Source organism: Hordeum vulgare, chromosome 2H (assembly GCF_904849725.1).
Source record: "Hordeum vulgare subsp. vulgare chromosome 2H, MorexV3_pseudomolecules_assembly, whole genome shotgun sequence".
Lineage (NCBI taxonomy): Eukaryota > Viridiplantae > Streptophyta > Magnoliopsida > Poales > Poaceae > Hordeum > Hordeum vulgare.
Genome location: NC_058519.1, coordinates 621181050 through 621195511, shown reverse-complemented (window position 1 = coordinate 621195511; position 14462 = coordinate 621181050). Strand labels below are relative to the sequence as shown.

General features: G+C 44.6%; 1 protein-coding gene across 1 annotated transcript; it reads left to right on the top strand.

The window, feature by feature from the left end:
* Window positions 1–10292: 10292 nt before the first annotated feature.
* Window positions 10293–14115, top strand: LOC123430899 (beta-glucosidase BoGH3B-like). The gene is made up of 8 exons (XM_045114730.1): window positions 10293–10669; window positions 10735–10825; window positions 10948–11096; window positions 12139–12382; window positions 12468–12572; window positions 12649–12831; window positions 13003–13204; window positions 13545–14115. Exons 1-8 carry the CDS (start codon window positions 10293–10295, stop codon window positions 14033–14035), a joined length of 1842 nt encoding a protein of 613 aa, XP_044970665.1. The 3' UTR covers window positions 14036–14115.
* The last annotated feature ends 347 nt before the right edge of the window (window positions 14116–14462 follow it).

Here is a 14462-nt window from a genome sequence, read left to right as displayed (position 1 = left end):
GGTACTAGATCGTGAGACTGATCGCGGGATTGTTCGCGGGGCGGATTGAGGGATGTGAGGACGTTCCACTACATCAACCGCGTTCACTAACGCTTCTGCTGTACGATCTACAAGGGTACGTAGATCACTCATCCCCTCTCGTAGATGGACATCACCATGATAGGTCTTCGTGCGCGTAGGAAATTTTTTGTTTCCCATGCGACGTTCCCCAACAGTGGCATCATGAGCTAGGTTCATGCGTAGATGTCTTCTCGAGTAGAACACAAAAGTTTTTGTGGGCGGTGATGTGTGTTTTGCTGCCCTCCTTAGTCTTTTCTTGATTCCGCGGTATTGTTGGATTGAAGCGGCTTGGACCGACATTACTCGTACGCTTACGAGAGACTGGTTTCATCGCTACGAGTAACCCCGTTGCTCAAAGATGAGTGGCAAGTGTCGGTTTCTCCAACTTTAGTTGAATCAGATTTGACCGAGGAGGTCCTTGGATGAGGTTAAATAGCAACTCATATATCTCCGTTGTGGTGTTTGCGTAAGTAAGATGCGATCCTACTAGATACCCATGGTCACCACGTAAAACATGCAACAACAAAATTAGAGGATGTCTAACTTGTTTTTGCAGGGTATGCTTGTGATGTGATATGGCCAACAATGTGATGTGATATATTGGATGCATGAGATGATCATGTTGTAATAGTAAATATCGACTTGCACGTCGATGCTACGGCAACCGGCAGGAGCCATAGGGTTGTCTTTATACTAACGTTTGTGCTTGCAGATGCGTTTACTATTTTGCTAGGATGTAGCTTTAGTAGTAATAGCATGAGTAGCACGACAACCCCGATGGCAACACGTTGATGGAGATCATGGTGTGGCCCCGGTGATAAGAAGATCGTGTCGGTGCTTTGGTGATGGAGATCAAGAAGCACGTGATGATGGCCATATCATGTCACTTATGAATTGCATGTGATGTTAATCCTTTTATGCACCTTATTTTGCTTAGAACGACGGTAGCATTATGAGGTGACCTCTCACTAAAATTTCAAGACGAAATTGTGTTCTCCCCGACTGTGCACCGTTGCTACAGTTCGTCGTTTCGAGACACCACGTGATGATCGGGTGTGATAGACTCAACGTTCACATACAACGGGTGCAAAACAGTTGCGCACGCGGAACACTCGGGTTAAGCTTGATGAGCCTAGCATGTGCAGACATGGCCTCGGAACACATGAGACCGAAAGGTCGATCATGAATCATATAGATGATATGATTAGCATAGGGATGCTTACCACTGAAACTATACTCAACTCACGTGATGATCGGACTTGAGCTAGTATAAGTGGATCATGAACCACTCAAATGACTAGAGAGATGTACTTTTTAAGTGGGAGTTTAGCAAATAATTTGATTATGTTAAACTCTAATTATCTTGAACATAGTCTAAGTCCACTTTGAATATATTTGTGTTGTAGATCATGGCTCACGCTACAGTCATACTAAATTTTAATACATTCCTAGAGAAAGCTAAGTTGAAAGATGATGGAAGCAACTTTGTAGACTGGGCTCGTAATCTTAAGCTAATCTTACAAGCTGGGAAGAAGGATTATGTCCTTAATGCTGCGCTAGGAGATGAACCACCCGCTACGGCTGATTAGGATGTTAAGAACGCTTGGTTAGCACGTAAGGAGGACTACTCAATAGTTCAATGTGCAGTCTTGTATGGCTTAGAACCGGGACTTCAACGTCGCTTAGAGCGTCATGGAGCATTTGAGATGTTCCAGGAGTTGAAGTTTATCTTTCAGAAGAACGCCCGGATCGAGAGGTATGAGACCTCCGATAAATTCTATGCTTGCAAGATGGAGGAAAACTCGTCTGTCAGTGAACATGTGCTCAAAATGTCTAGGTACTCAAACCGTCTAGCTGAGCTGGGGATTGAACCCCCGCAAGAGGCTATCACTAACAGAATCCTTCAATCACTGCCGCCAAGCTATAAAGGCTTTGTGTTGAACTACAACATGCAAGGGATGAACAAGTCTCCCGGCGAGTTGTTTGCGATGCTGAAAGTCGTAGAGTCTGAACTCCGTAAAGAGCATCAAGTGTTGATGGTGAATAAGACTACTAGTTTCAAGAGAAACGACAAAGGCAAGAAGGGTAATTCGAAGAAGAGCGGCAAGCCTGTTGCCAATCCGACGAAGAAACCCAAAGCTGGACCTAAGCCTGAAACGGAGTGTTACTATTGCAAGGGTATGGGTCACTGGAAGCGCAATTGCCCCAAGTATCTGGCAGATAAGAAGGCGGCCAAAGAAAAATCAGGTATATTTGATATACATGTTATTGATGTGTACTTAACCGGCTCTCGTAGTAGTGCATGGGTATTCGATACCGGTTCTGTTGCTCATATTTGCAACTCGAAACAGGAACTACGGAATAGACGAAGGCTGGCGAAAGATGAAGTGACGATGCGCGTAGGAAATGGTTCCAAGGTTGATGCAATCGCCGTCGGCACAGTTTCACTTCAGTTACCATCAGGATTAGTGATGAACTTAAATCATTGTTATTTAGTGCCTGCGTTGAGCATGAACATTATATCTGGATCTTGTTTATTGCGAGACGGTTACTCTTTTAAGTCAGAGAATAATGGTTGTTCTATTTCTATGAGTAACATCTTTTATGGTCATGCACCTAATGTGAGAGGATTGTTCATATTGAATCTTGATAGCGATACGCATATACATAACATTGAGACCAAAAGAGTTAGAGTTAACAATGATAGCGCCATATTTTTGTGGCACTGCCGCTTAGGTCATATTGGTGTAAAGCGCATGAAGAAACTCCATGCTGATGGACTTTTGGAGTCACTTGACTTTGATTCACTTGACACGTGCGAACCATGCCTCATGGGCAAGATGACTAAGACTCCGTTCTCCGGAACAATGGAGCGTGCAAGTGACTTGTTTGAAATCATACATACCGATGTGTGTGGTCCGATGAGCGTGGAGGCACGCGGCGGATATCGTTATTTTCTCACCTTCACTGACGATTTGAGTAGATATGGTTATGTCTACTTGATGAAGCACAAGTCTGAAACATTTGAAAAGTTCAAGCAATTTCAGAGTGAAGTGGAAAATCATCGTAACAAGAAGATCAAGTTCCTACGGTCTGATCGTGGGGGTGAATATCTGAGTTTCGAGTTTGGTACTCACTTAAGACAATGTGGAACTGTTTCACAGTTAAGACCGCCTGGAACACCACAGCGTAATGGTGTGTCCGAACGTCGTAATCGTACTCTATTAGAGATGGTGCGATCTATGATGTCTCTTACTGATTTGCCGTTATCGTTTTGGGGTTATGCATTAGAAACAGCTGCATTCACTTTAAATAGGGCACCATCAAAATCCGTTGAGACGACACCATACGAACTATGGTATGGCAAAAGGCTAAAGTTGTCGTTTCTTAAAGTTTGGGGATGTGCTGCTTATGTCAAAAAGCTTTAGCCTGAAAAGCTGGAACCCAAAGCGGAAAAGTGCGTCTTCATAGGTTACCCAAAAGAGACAGTTGGGTACACCTTCTATCTCAAATCCGAGGGCAAAGTGTTTGTTGCTAAAAACGGAGCTTTTCTCGAGAAGGACTTTCTCTCGAGAGAATTGAGTGGGAGGAAGATAGAACTTGACGAGGTTGTCGAACCTCTCATCCCTCTGGATGGTGGCGCAGGGCAAGGGGAAACCTCTGTCGTTGCGACGCCGGTTGAGGAGGAAGTTAATGATGATGATCATGAAACTCCAGTTCAAGTTTCTGTCAAACCACGCAGGTCGACGAGACCACGTGCTGCTCCAGAGTGGTACGGTAATCCCGTCTTATCAATCATGTTGTTAGACAACAATGAACCTGCAAATTATGAAGAAACAATGGTGGGCCCAGATTCCAACAAATGGCTAGAAGCCATGAAGTCCGAGATAGGATCCATGTATGAGAACAAAGTGTGGACTTTGGAGGTACTACCTGAGGGCCGCAAGGCTATTCAGAACAAATGGATCTTTAAGAGGAAGACGGACGCTGACGGCAATGTGACCGTTTATAAAGCTCGACTTGTGGCAAAGGGTTTTTCACAAGTTCAAGGAGTTGACTACAATGAGACATTCTCACCCGTAGCGATGCTTAAGTCCGTCAGAATCATGTTAACAATAGCTGCATTTTTCAATTATGAAATCTGGCAGATGGATGTCAAAACGGCGTTCCTTAACGGTTTCATTAAGGAAGAATTGTATATGATGCAACCCGAAGGTTTTGTCGATCCTAAGAATGCTAACAAGGTGTGCAAGCTCCAGCGATCCATTTATGGACTGGTGCAAGCATCTCGGAGTTGGAACAAACGCTTTGATGAGGTGATCAAAGCATTTGGGTTTATACAAGTGGTTGGAGAATCTTGTATTTACAAGAAAGTGAGTGGGAGCTCTGTGGCGTTTCTAATATTATATGTGGATGACATATTGCTGATTGGAAACAACGTGGAGTTTTTAGAGAGCATAAAAGATTACTTGAATAAGAGTTTCTCTATGAAGGACCTAGGAGAAGCTGCTTACATTCTAGGCATTAAGATCTATAGGGATAGATCAAAACGTCTGATAGGACTTTCACAAAGCACATACCTTGATAAAGTTTTGAAGAGGTTCAAAATGGAACAGTCCAAGAAAGGGTTCTTGCCAGTTTTACAAGGTACGAGATTGAGTAAGACTCGGTGCCCAGCAGCTGATGAAGACAGAGAGCATATGCACTCCGTCCCCTATGCTTCAGCCATAGGTTCTATAATGTATGCAATGTTGTGCACTAGACCGGATGTTAGCCTGGCCATAAGTATGGCAGGTAGGTTCCAGAATAATCCACGAGTGGATCACTGAACAGCGGTCAAGAATATCCTGAAGTACCTGAAAAGGACTAAGGAGATGTTTCTCGTGTATGGAGGTGACGAAGAGCTCGCCGTAAAAGGTTACGTCGATGCAAGCTTTGACACAGATCCGGACGACTCTAAGTCGCAAACCGGATACGTATTTATTCTTAATGGGGGTGCGGTAAGCTGGTGCAGTTCCAAGCAAAGCGTCGTAGCAGATTCTACATGTGAAGCGGAGTACATGGCTACCTCGGAGGCGGCTAAGGAGGGTGTCTGGATGAAGCAGTTCATGACGGATCTTGGAGTGGTGCCAAGCGCACTGAATCCAATAACCTTGTTCTGTGACAACACGAGTGGCATTGCCTTAGCAAAGGAACCACGGTTTCACAAGAAGACCGGACACATCAAACGACGCTTCAACCTCATCCGCAACTACGTCGAGGGAGAGGACATAAATATATGCAAAGTGCACACGGATCTGAATGTAGCAGACCCGCTGACTAAACCTCTTCCACGGCCAAAGCATGATAAACACCAGAACTGTATGGGTGTTAGATTTATTACAATGTAATTCACATGATGATGTGAGGGCTAGATTATTGACTCTAGTGCAAGTGGGAGACTGTTGGAATTATTCCCTAGAGGCAATAATAAATATGGTTATTATTATAATTCCTGTATCAAGATAATCGTTTATTATCCATGCTATAATTGTATTGAATGAAGACTCATTTACATGTGTGGATACATAGACAAAATACCGTCCCTAGCAAGCCTCTAGTTGGCTAGCCACTTGATCAAAGATAGTCAATGTCTTCTGATTATGAACAAAGTGTTGTTGCTTGATAACTGGATCACGTCATTAGGAGAATCACGTGATGGACTAGACCCAAACTAATAGACGTAGCATGTTGATCGTGTCATTTTGTTGCTACTGTTTTCTGCGTGTCAAGTATTTATTCCTATGACCATGAGATCATATAACTCACTGACACCGGAAGAATGCTTTGTGTGTATTAAACGTCGCAACGTAACTGGGTGACTATAAAGATGCTCTACAGGTATCTCCGAAGGTGTTAGTTGAGTTAGTATGGATCAAGACTGGGATTTGTCACTCCGTGTGACAGAGAGGTATCTCGGGGCCCACTCGGTAATACAACATCACACACAAGCCTTGCAAGCAATGTGACTTAGTGAAAGTTGCGGGATCTTGTATTACGGAACGAGTAAAGAGACTTGCCGGTGAACGAGATTGAAATAGGTATGTGGATACTGACGATCGAATCTCGGGCAAGTAACATACCGAAGGACAAAGGGAATGACATACGGGATTATATGAATCCTTGGCACTGAGGTTCAAACGATAAGATCTTCGTAGAATATGTAGGATCCAATATGGGCATCCAGGTCCCGCTATTGGATATTGACCAAGGAGTCTCTCGGGTCATGTCTACATAGTTCTCGAACCCGCACGGTCTGCACACTTAAGGTTCGACGTTGTTTTATGCGTATTTGAGTTATATGGTTGGTTACCGAATGTTGTTCGGAGTCCCGGATGAGATCACGGACGTCACGAGGGTTTCCGGAATGGTCCGGAAACAAAGATTGATATATAGGATGACCTCATTTGATTACTGGAAGATTTTCGGAGTTACCGGGAATGTACCGGGAATGACGAATGGGTTCCGGGAGTTCACCGGGGGGGCAACCCACCCCGGGGAAGCCCATAGGCCTTGAGGGTGGCACACCAGCCCTTAGTTGGCTGGTGGGACAGCCCAAAAGGGCCCTATGCTCCTAGGAAAGAAAATCAAAGAGAAAAAAAAAGAGGAGGTGGGAAGGGAAGGAAGGACTCCCACCCACCAAACCAAGTCCAACTCGGTTTGGGGGGGAGCCTTCCCCCTTGGACTCGGCCGACCCCCTTGGGGCTCCTTGAGCCCCAAGGCAAGGTCCCCTCCCTCCCACCTATATATACAGAGGTTTTAGGGCTGATTTGAGACGACTTTTCCACGGCAGCCCGACCACATACCTCCACGGTTTTTCCTCTAGATCGCGTTTCTGCGGAGCTCGGGCGGAGCCCTGCTGAGAAAAGGTCATCACCAACCTCCGGAGCGCCGTCACGCTGCCGGAGAAATCTTCTACCTCTCCGTCTCTCTTGCAGGATCAAGAAGGCCGAGATCATCGTCGAGCTGTACGTGTGTTGAACGCGGAGGTGCCGTCCGTTCGGTACTAGATCGTGCGACTGATCGCGGAATTGTTCGCGGGGCGGATCGAGGGACGTGAGGACGTTCCACTACATCAACCGCATTCACTAACGCTTCTGTTGTACGATCTACAAGGGTACGTAGATCACTCATCCCCTCTCGTAGATGGACATCACCATGATAGGTCTTCGTGCGCGTAGGAAATTTTTTGTTTCCCATGCGACGTTCCCCAACATATATATATATATATATATATATTCTCCCACGGTTTTGCAAATATGCAACAAGCTAGACATATTGCATATTGCTATCCAATGAAACCTAGAGAGATCACTAGCTATCCAACGGAACCTAGAGAGATCACTAGCTATATGCAATTTTCATAACTATGACATATCATATTGCTATCCAATGAAACCTAGAGAGATCACTAGCTATATGCTATTTTCATAACCTTGGATCAAAGAACACCGCATAAAATTGTTTCACTACAACTAAAGATAAATTGATCTTTATAGGATTCCAAAATGGAACATATTGCTATCGATCCTATGCAATTTTCATATCATATGAATTGATCAACAAACCCTCAATTAACTATCCAATGGAACATATATAGAAACTGCATATTGCTATCAAATGGAACCTAATGAAATCACTATATATATGCAATTTTCATAACCTTGGATCAAAGAAAGCCTCAAAACATACCTCGCTCGTTGGAAGATCAAGACATGGTGTTTGAAACATAGTTGGATGACGGCAACACCTCGTTGATCTGCTGTGTACTCCAGGTCAAGCCCCAAGAACTTCTCATGATCCACTGCGGCGTCAAGCCATCGTCCCTTCAACTGTCTAAGAAAATGCGGCACCTCCCTGCTGTCGTTCGTGTACACGACATCGAGCTTGGTCTTGCCATGTGCGAGCACCTCTCCGAAGCGAGTTGGCATGGTGGAAGAAGAGAAGGGAAGAAGAGAGGGGAAGAAGAGAGGAAGAAGAGAGGAGAGCGAGAGAAGAGAAGAACAGAGAATGGCGAGAGACTCTGCTTCGGTTGTGCTTTCCATCACTAGAAACGACGCGGGAGGCAAACCGTTTGGGCCTTTAGTCCCGGGTTGAGCCACCAACCGGGACTAATGGGTGATACGAACGGTTGCCACCACCACTTCGTCCCGGTTTGATATACTAACCGGGACTAAAGGGGGATACGAACGGTCCACCTGGTCCCGGTTTGACCCACCAACCGGGACTAAAGGTGGATACGAACGGTTCCGGCCTATTGGTCCCGGTGCGTGTCCGGAACCGGGACCAAAGGGTTGACACGAACCGGGACCAATGGCCCACGATGCACGGCTGGCGCCCTAGACTCACGAACCGGGACCAATGACACCATAGGTCCCAGTTTGTGGGTGAACCGGGACTAATGGGATTGCAGGCCCTGGACCAAAGCCCTCTTTTCTACTAGTGGGTGCTGGCCCTCAACATCGTCACCAGGGTCATCGCGGCTGATCTTATAGCACAGCGCATCGCATACCGGGCATGCATTCAAATTCTTGTACTCCTCAACGCGGTAGAGGATGCAATCATTAGGGCATGCATGTATCTTCTGCACCTCTAATCCTAGAGGGCAGATAACCTTCTTTGCTTCGTAAGTACTGTCGGACAATTCGTTGTCCTTTGGAAGCATCTTCTTTAACATTTTCAGCAACATTTTAAATCCCTTGTCAGATACACCATTCTCTGCCTTCAATTGCAGCAATTCCACTGTGGTGCCCAGCTTCTTCTTGTCATCTTTGCAATTTGAGTACAACAATTTCTTGTGATCCTCTAACATGTGCTGCAACTTCAACTTCTCCTTTTCACTTGCGCAGTTTCTCTTTGCATCAGCAATGGCCCGATCAAGATCATCAGCGGGCTCATATGGTGCATCTTCTTCATCTTCTTCCCCCATTGTAGTACCATCGTATTCAGGGAACACATGATAGCTGTCATCATCCTCTTCTTCTTCATTCTCTTCCATTAAAACCCCCCTTTCTCTGTATTCAGGGACAAATATCAAGACCATGGCACTATGTATAAAAAATATACAAGTAAGAAAACTATCTAAATCATATAAATAAGATTTTTTTTATAAAAAGGATAAGAATAAGAGGCTCACCAAGGTGGTGCCGACGACGGGATGGTGCAGGCGATCAACGGTGGTTAGGACGGGGACGGGAAGGCACTAAGTAAACCACACCGACGCGTATGCAAACTAAGAAGTTAATTTGAGATCAAATTGCATAAAATCAAATAAACTCCCATAAAATTACTCCCAAACTAAAACCCACAAATCACTATACTTATAGAGCATTGCATGAGTTAATCTATCAATGAGAGATGAAAGGACAAAGTTGTTAACCTTTGTGAACACTTGAAAAGATGTGGTGTCGCGAATCTTGACAAATCTTAGCAAAAAATGGAGGATGAGCTCAAGCTAAGTGGAAGAACACAAAGGAAAATGAAGAAAACAGAGAAATGAGCTCGGTCTGGACGAACGGTTTATATAGGGACATCTTTAGTCCCGGTTGGTTATAAAAAACGAAACTAAATGGCTACCTCTAGTCTCGGTTTGTGATACAGTCCTGAACTAAATGGGCTCGTGGGGCCCCAGCCTGATGCCAGTTGCCCGTGCACCCGACCACTCCTACATGTTGGATCGAGGACTAATGGTCATATTAGTTTCGGGTCGAAATCAAACCGGGACTAATGATCCAAATGTAAACTTTTGTTTTTTACTAGTGTAATTTTTTTTTTTGATCAAGTATGTTCATGTCACCGAGGAGGAAACCCAACACTCAATGCGTGGTGTCAATACTCGGTCGGGGCGGGGATCCCCGCGGGAAGAAAATACCGGCCGGCGGAGGTAGCGGAGTCGGGATGGGCGTCACGGTGACAGCATGAAGTGGGTGTCACGGTGACGGCATGAAAGTGCCCCGGCAGGCCGGGTTTCTCCCCGTTGCCATCTTGCAGCATCAGCTCATATTATCTTCGCATTATCCGGTAACAAATGGGAAGGTTCTTTAATCGGTTACAGCACGTGCTTGATGATTAGTTTTGAGTACATATAGAAGGTAAACCTACCGGCAAAAATCAATACTCCTACTTTGGCTGTCATTCCTAGGTGGCGCGCACAAAATCAATACTTTGGCTGTCATTCCTACGTACCGGCCGGCATGGCGGCAGCGCAAGGCGAGCAGCGGCCGCTGTACAAGGACCCGTCGGCGCCGGTGGAGGCGCGCGTGCGCGACCTGCTGGGCCGCATGACGCTGCGGGAGAAGGCGGGCCAGATGGCCCAGATCGAGCGCTGCGTGGCGTCGCCTCGCGCCGTCGCCGAGCTCGGCGTCGGCAGCATCCTCAGCGGCGGCGGCAGGCCGCCCTGCGACCGCGCCTCCCCGTCCGACTGGGCCGACATGGTCGACGACATGCAGCGGCTGGCACTCTCGTCCCGCCTCGCCGTCCCCATCCTCTACGGCATCGACGCCGTCCACGGCCACAACAACGTCGTCGGCGCCACCATCTTCCCCCACAACGTCGGCCTCGGGGCCTCCAGGTACCCACCCGACCATGTCATTCCTTTACTTCGTCGTACATGCTCCGTTGACTTCCTGCGTCCAGGGATGCCGAGCTTGTCCGAAAGATCGGCGAGGCGACGGCGCTCGAGGTTCGCGCCACCGGCATCCACTGGGCATTCGCCCCCTGCGTCGCCGTGAGTCAAACTCGAATTCAAACACCTTTCGCCGGATCAACTAACTGCTGCTGCGCCTGCGCGCTGTCCGTTGAGCTGCAAGAAAAAGGACTGATGTGTGGTGGCGGGCGATGTATGTATAGGTATGTAGGGATTCGAGGTGGGGGAGATGCTACGAGAGCTACAGCGAGGACCCAGAGATCGTGCGCTCCTTCACCACCATCGTCGCCGGCCTGCAGGGCCAGACACCGGCTGACCACCCCCATGGCTACCCGTTCCTCCATTCGGTCAGGTACTTAATCCAGTTTTCCCGTGCTCAGGCGTCAGGGCCCCGCTGTTTGAATCAGAAAATTTACAAAAATTGTTCGCCACTATTCCGATCAGAATTCACTGGATTTTAAGAGAAAGGTGTGATAGCTCCCGGTCCCTGACACCCTTTATGAACAGTAAAATCAAAAAAATGAAAAACAAAATCAAAAATTTCTGAAACTTTGCAGCATCAACGATGATCAAACTTTATAGGTTTTTACAAGTTTTCATGTCAAAATATCATGTAGAGAAAGATGTACAAACAAGTTTCAGATTACAGCTAAAAAGTGCTCAAAACTTCAAGCATTGAAATATTTTCCGTGTGTAGAGCTCCTCGAATAGTTTTTTGGCATGAAAACTTGCAAACACCTACAATTTTTCATCATCTTTGATGCTCCAAAGTTTCAGATTTTTTTATTTTGTTTTTTATTTCTTTTGATTTTACTGTTCATAGAGGGTGCCTAGGCATCCGGAAGCTAAAAATCCACTCTCGGATTTTAATTATCCTTGTATCTAACTTAATTTTTGTTTGAATCTAGCCTGAAATTTCAAGCTTAAGCACCTACCCAAATTTCGTTGAAATTTCTAACACCCCGGCTAGGATTGAGTAAGCCTGGGCATGAGGAGCCCAGCCCAATGGCCCGAACCAGAAGCCCGGAGCTTAAGCCTGGCTTGGGCTCCAGTTCTCTGTGTGAAGCCTGATACCAAGCCCGAACCTAAAATCTACGAAAAAAATGTATAATAACATTTACATTAAAAAACTAAGTACAGTGCTTATCATTTACTTCCTCCGTTCCAAAATAAATGTCTCAACCTTAGTATAATTTTATATTAGACCTAATACAAAATTAAGACACTTATTTTTGGACGAAAGGAGTATAATTTTGAGCTGGTATAGTCCGGGCTCGTGGTTGGAATATTTGGGTCGTGCATTTATTTTTGCATATGTCCACAAACTTATTGGTAGAAATGGATAATTCTCGAAAACAAATTATAGAAATGAGTCCCTCCTCTTTGATTTGCAGGGAGAATGTGCTTGCTTGTGCCAAGCACTACGTAGGAGATGGTGGCACCCATAAGGGGATCAATGAAGGGAACACCATTTGCTCTCTAGACGATTTGGAAAAGATTCACATGAAACCTTACCCTGATTGTATAGCTCAAGGGGTCGCAACGATTATGGCATCCCACTCTCAATGGAATGGGGAACACTTACATGCTAGCCACCATTTGCTCACAGATGTTTTAAAGGGCAAATTAGGCTTCCAGGTAATTGGTACTATGGTGTTTTATTAGTTGGTAGATTGATGCTAGCTTTTGATATGAACAACATGGGTAAGCTCTTGTTTCACAGGGTTTTGTGGTGTCAGACTGGGAAGGTGTTGACCATCTTTGTGAGCCTCGAGGGTTTGATTATAGGCATTGCATTGCACAATCAGTCAATGCCGGAATGGATATGGTATTATTCAATAAATGGTCATTACAAAACATACTATGTAACAACCACTTGTTTGCACTTGTTGAGCAATCTACAGATTATGATACCTTTTAGATTTGAGAAATTCTTGGAAGATCTTGTGTTCTTGGTGGAAACGGGGGAGATACCATTATCACGAATTGATAATGCCGTTGAGCGGATTCTAAGAGTTAAGTTCATATCTGGAGTTTTTGAGCATCCATTTTCAGATCCAACTCTACTCGACGTAATTGGTTGCAAGGTAAAATGCATGTTCCGACATCTATGAATATGTTGTTATTGTTCTTGTTGTCAATTCTTCTCACACTAAACATCACTCACCATATACAATATGTGGACGTCATTCTTGTTCGCTTTGGACTAAATATCTCATATAGGATATCACTCACCATATATGATATGCATGCGTCAGGAGCATCGTCTGCTAGCACGTGAGGCTGTTCGAAAGTCTTTGGTACTTCTGAAAAATGGCAAGAATAGGGAGGATACTTTCCTCCCCTTAGCCAAAAATGCAAAAAGAATACTCGTCACGGGGACACATGCTGACAATATTGGATACCAGTGTGGTGGGTGGACGATAGCTTGGAATGGAGACAGTGGGAAGATTACTCTTGGTAAGAAATAAGTTTAACTCCCACATAATATATTGCACATGACCTTTCGTTTCAAGGGGACACTTACCATTATCGATTTCATGTTAAACAAATCGTTCTCTCTAGGAAATCTAGGTTGGATGTCTAGTAGTTATGAATAAATTATGACCCATTTCAAGTGCCATGATGCATATACAACAGCAAAATTGTTATTTCGAAATTGAAGTATAAGATGTTTGCATTGGAACATATTGTGTGGTGGCTCTTTCAGAATTGTTTAATTTTATTTATTAAAAGTACATTATAGTTTAGTTTGGACTATCATTTAGAAGCTAATCAAACTATATATCAAAACCAACAGGTACAAGCATATTAGAGGCCATACAAGAATCTGTGGAAGTGGAAACTGAAATTGTGTATGACGAATGCCCAATAGAGGCTACCATTGAAGCAGGAAATTTTTCCTATGCTGTTGTTGTAGTTGGTGAGGATCCCTATTCAGAAAGTGTGGGAGATAGAACCGACCTTAGTATCCCATTCAATGGTTCGGATCTGATTACTCGTGTTGCCAGTAAAGTCCCTACCCTAGTGATTCTTATTTCTGGAAGACCATTAGTTATTGAGCCGCAGGTTCTTGAGAAGGTAGATGCTCTAGTTGCTGCTTGGCTGCCTGGAAGTGAGGGAACGGGAGTTGCTGATTGTCTCTTTGGAGATCACGATTTTGTGGGCACGTTGCCTGTAACTTGGTTTAGATATGACGATCAACTGCCTATAAATATTGGGGATGCTAATTATGATCCATTATTTCCTTTTGGATACGGGCTGAAATGTTCAAAAGCCATGGAGATTTAGCATGGAATATTATCACATATGTTTGTTGTACAACTGAGTATTGGGTTATGTACAAGAGAAATAAATTTATCTTGTCGAGTACATGGTATAAGGTGTTCATGACATAATTTTCTATTACTACTTCTACTACAAGTATATCATTTTGAATACTTGAATTTTATAAAACTTTATTGTTTTTTGTTCTATTTACTTGATTTTTTTATTCTGGTTTCCCCATTCAAAGTTTTACATAGATAAGACGTGAATGAAATATATGAGTATGTCATCATGTGAAAAAAATGTGTCATTGTTGAATAATGTAGTCGAACCATTTTTTTGGAATCGCCTTTTCTTTGGATGATAGGAACACATGTAAGTACATCAAAATGGATCCATATATAACCCCACATGACAGAAATGACCAATTCACCGAAAACGAGTGGATCAA

Bases quoted from the DNA above. Each gene is read 5' to 3' on its own strand.
- LOC123430899 (XM_045114730.1), top strand. From the start codon at position 10,293: ATGGCGGCAGCGCAAGGCGAGCAGCGGCCGCTGTACAAGGACCCGTCG. The intron at 10,670-10,734 runs GTACCCACCCGA...TCCTGCGTCCAG, and splicing joins GTCGGCCTCGGGGCCTCCAG to GGATGCCGAGCTTGTCCGAA. The intron at 11,097-12,138 runs GTACTTAATCCA...TTTGATTTGCAG, and splicing joins CCGTTCCTCCATTCGGTCAG to GGAGAATGTGCTTGCTTGTG.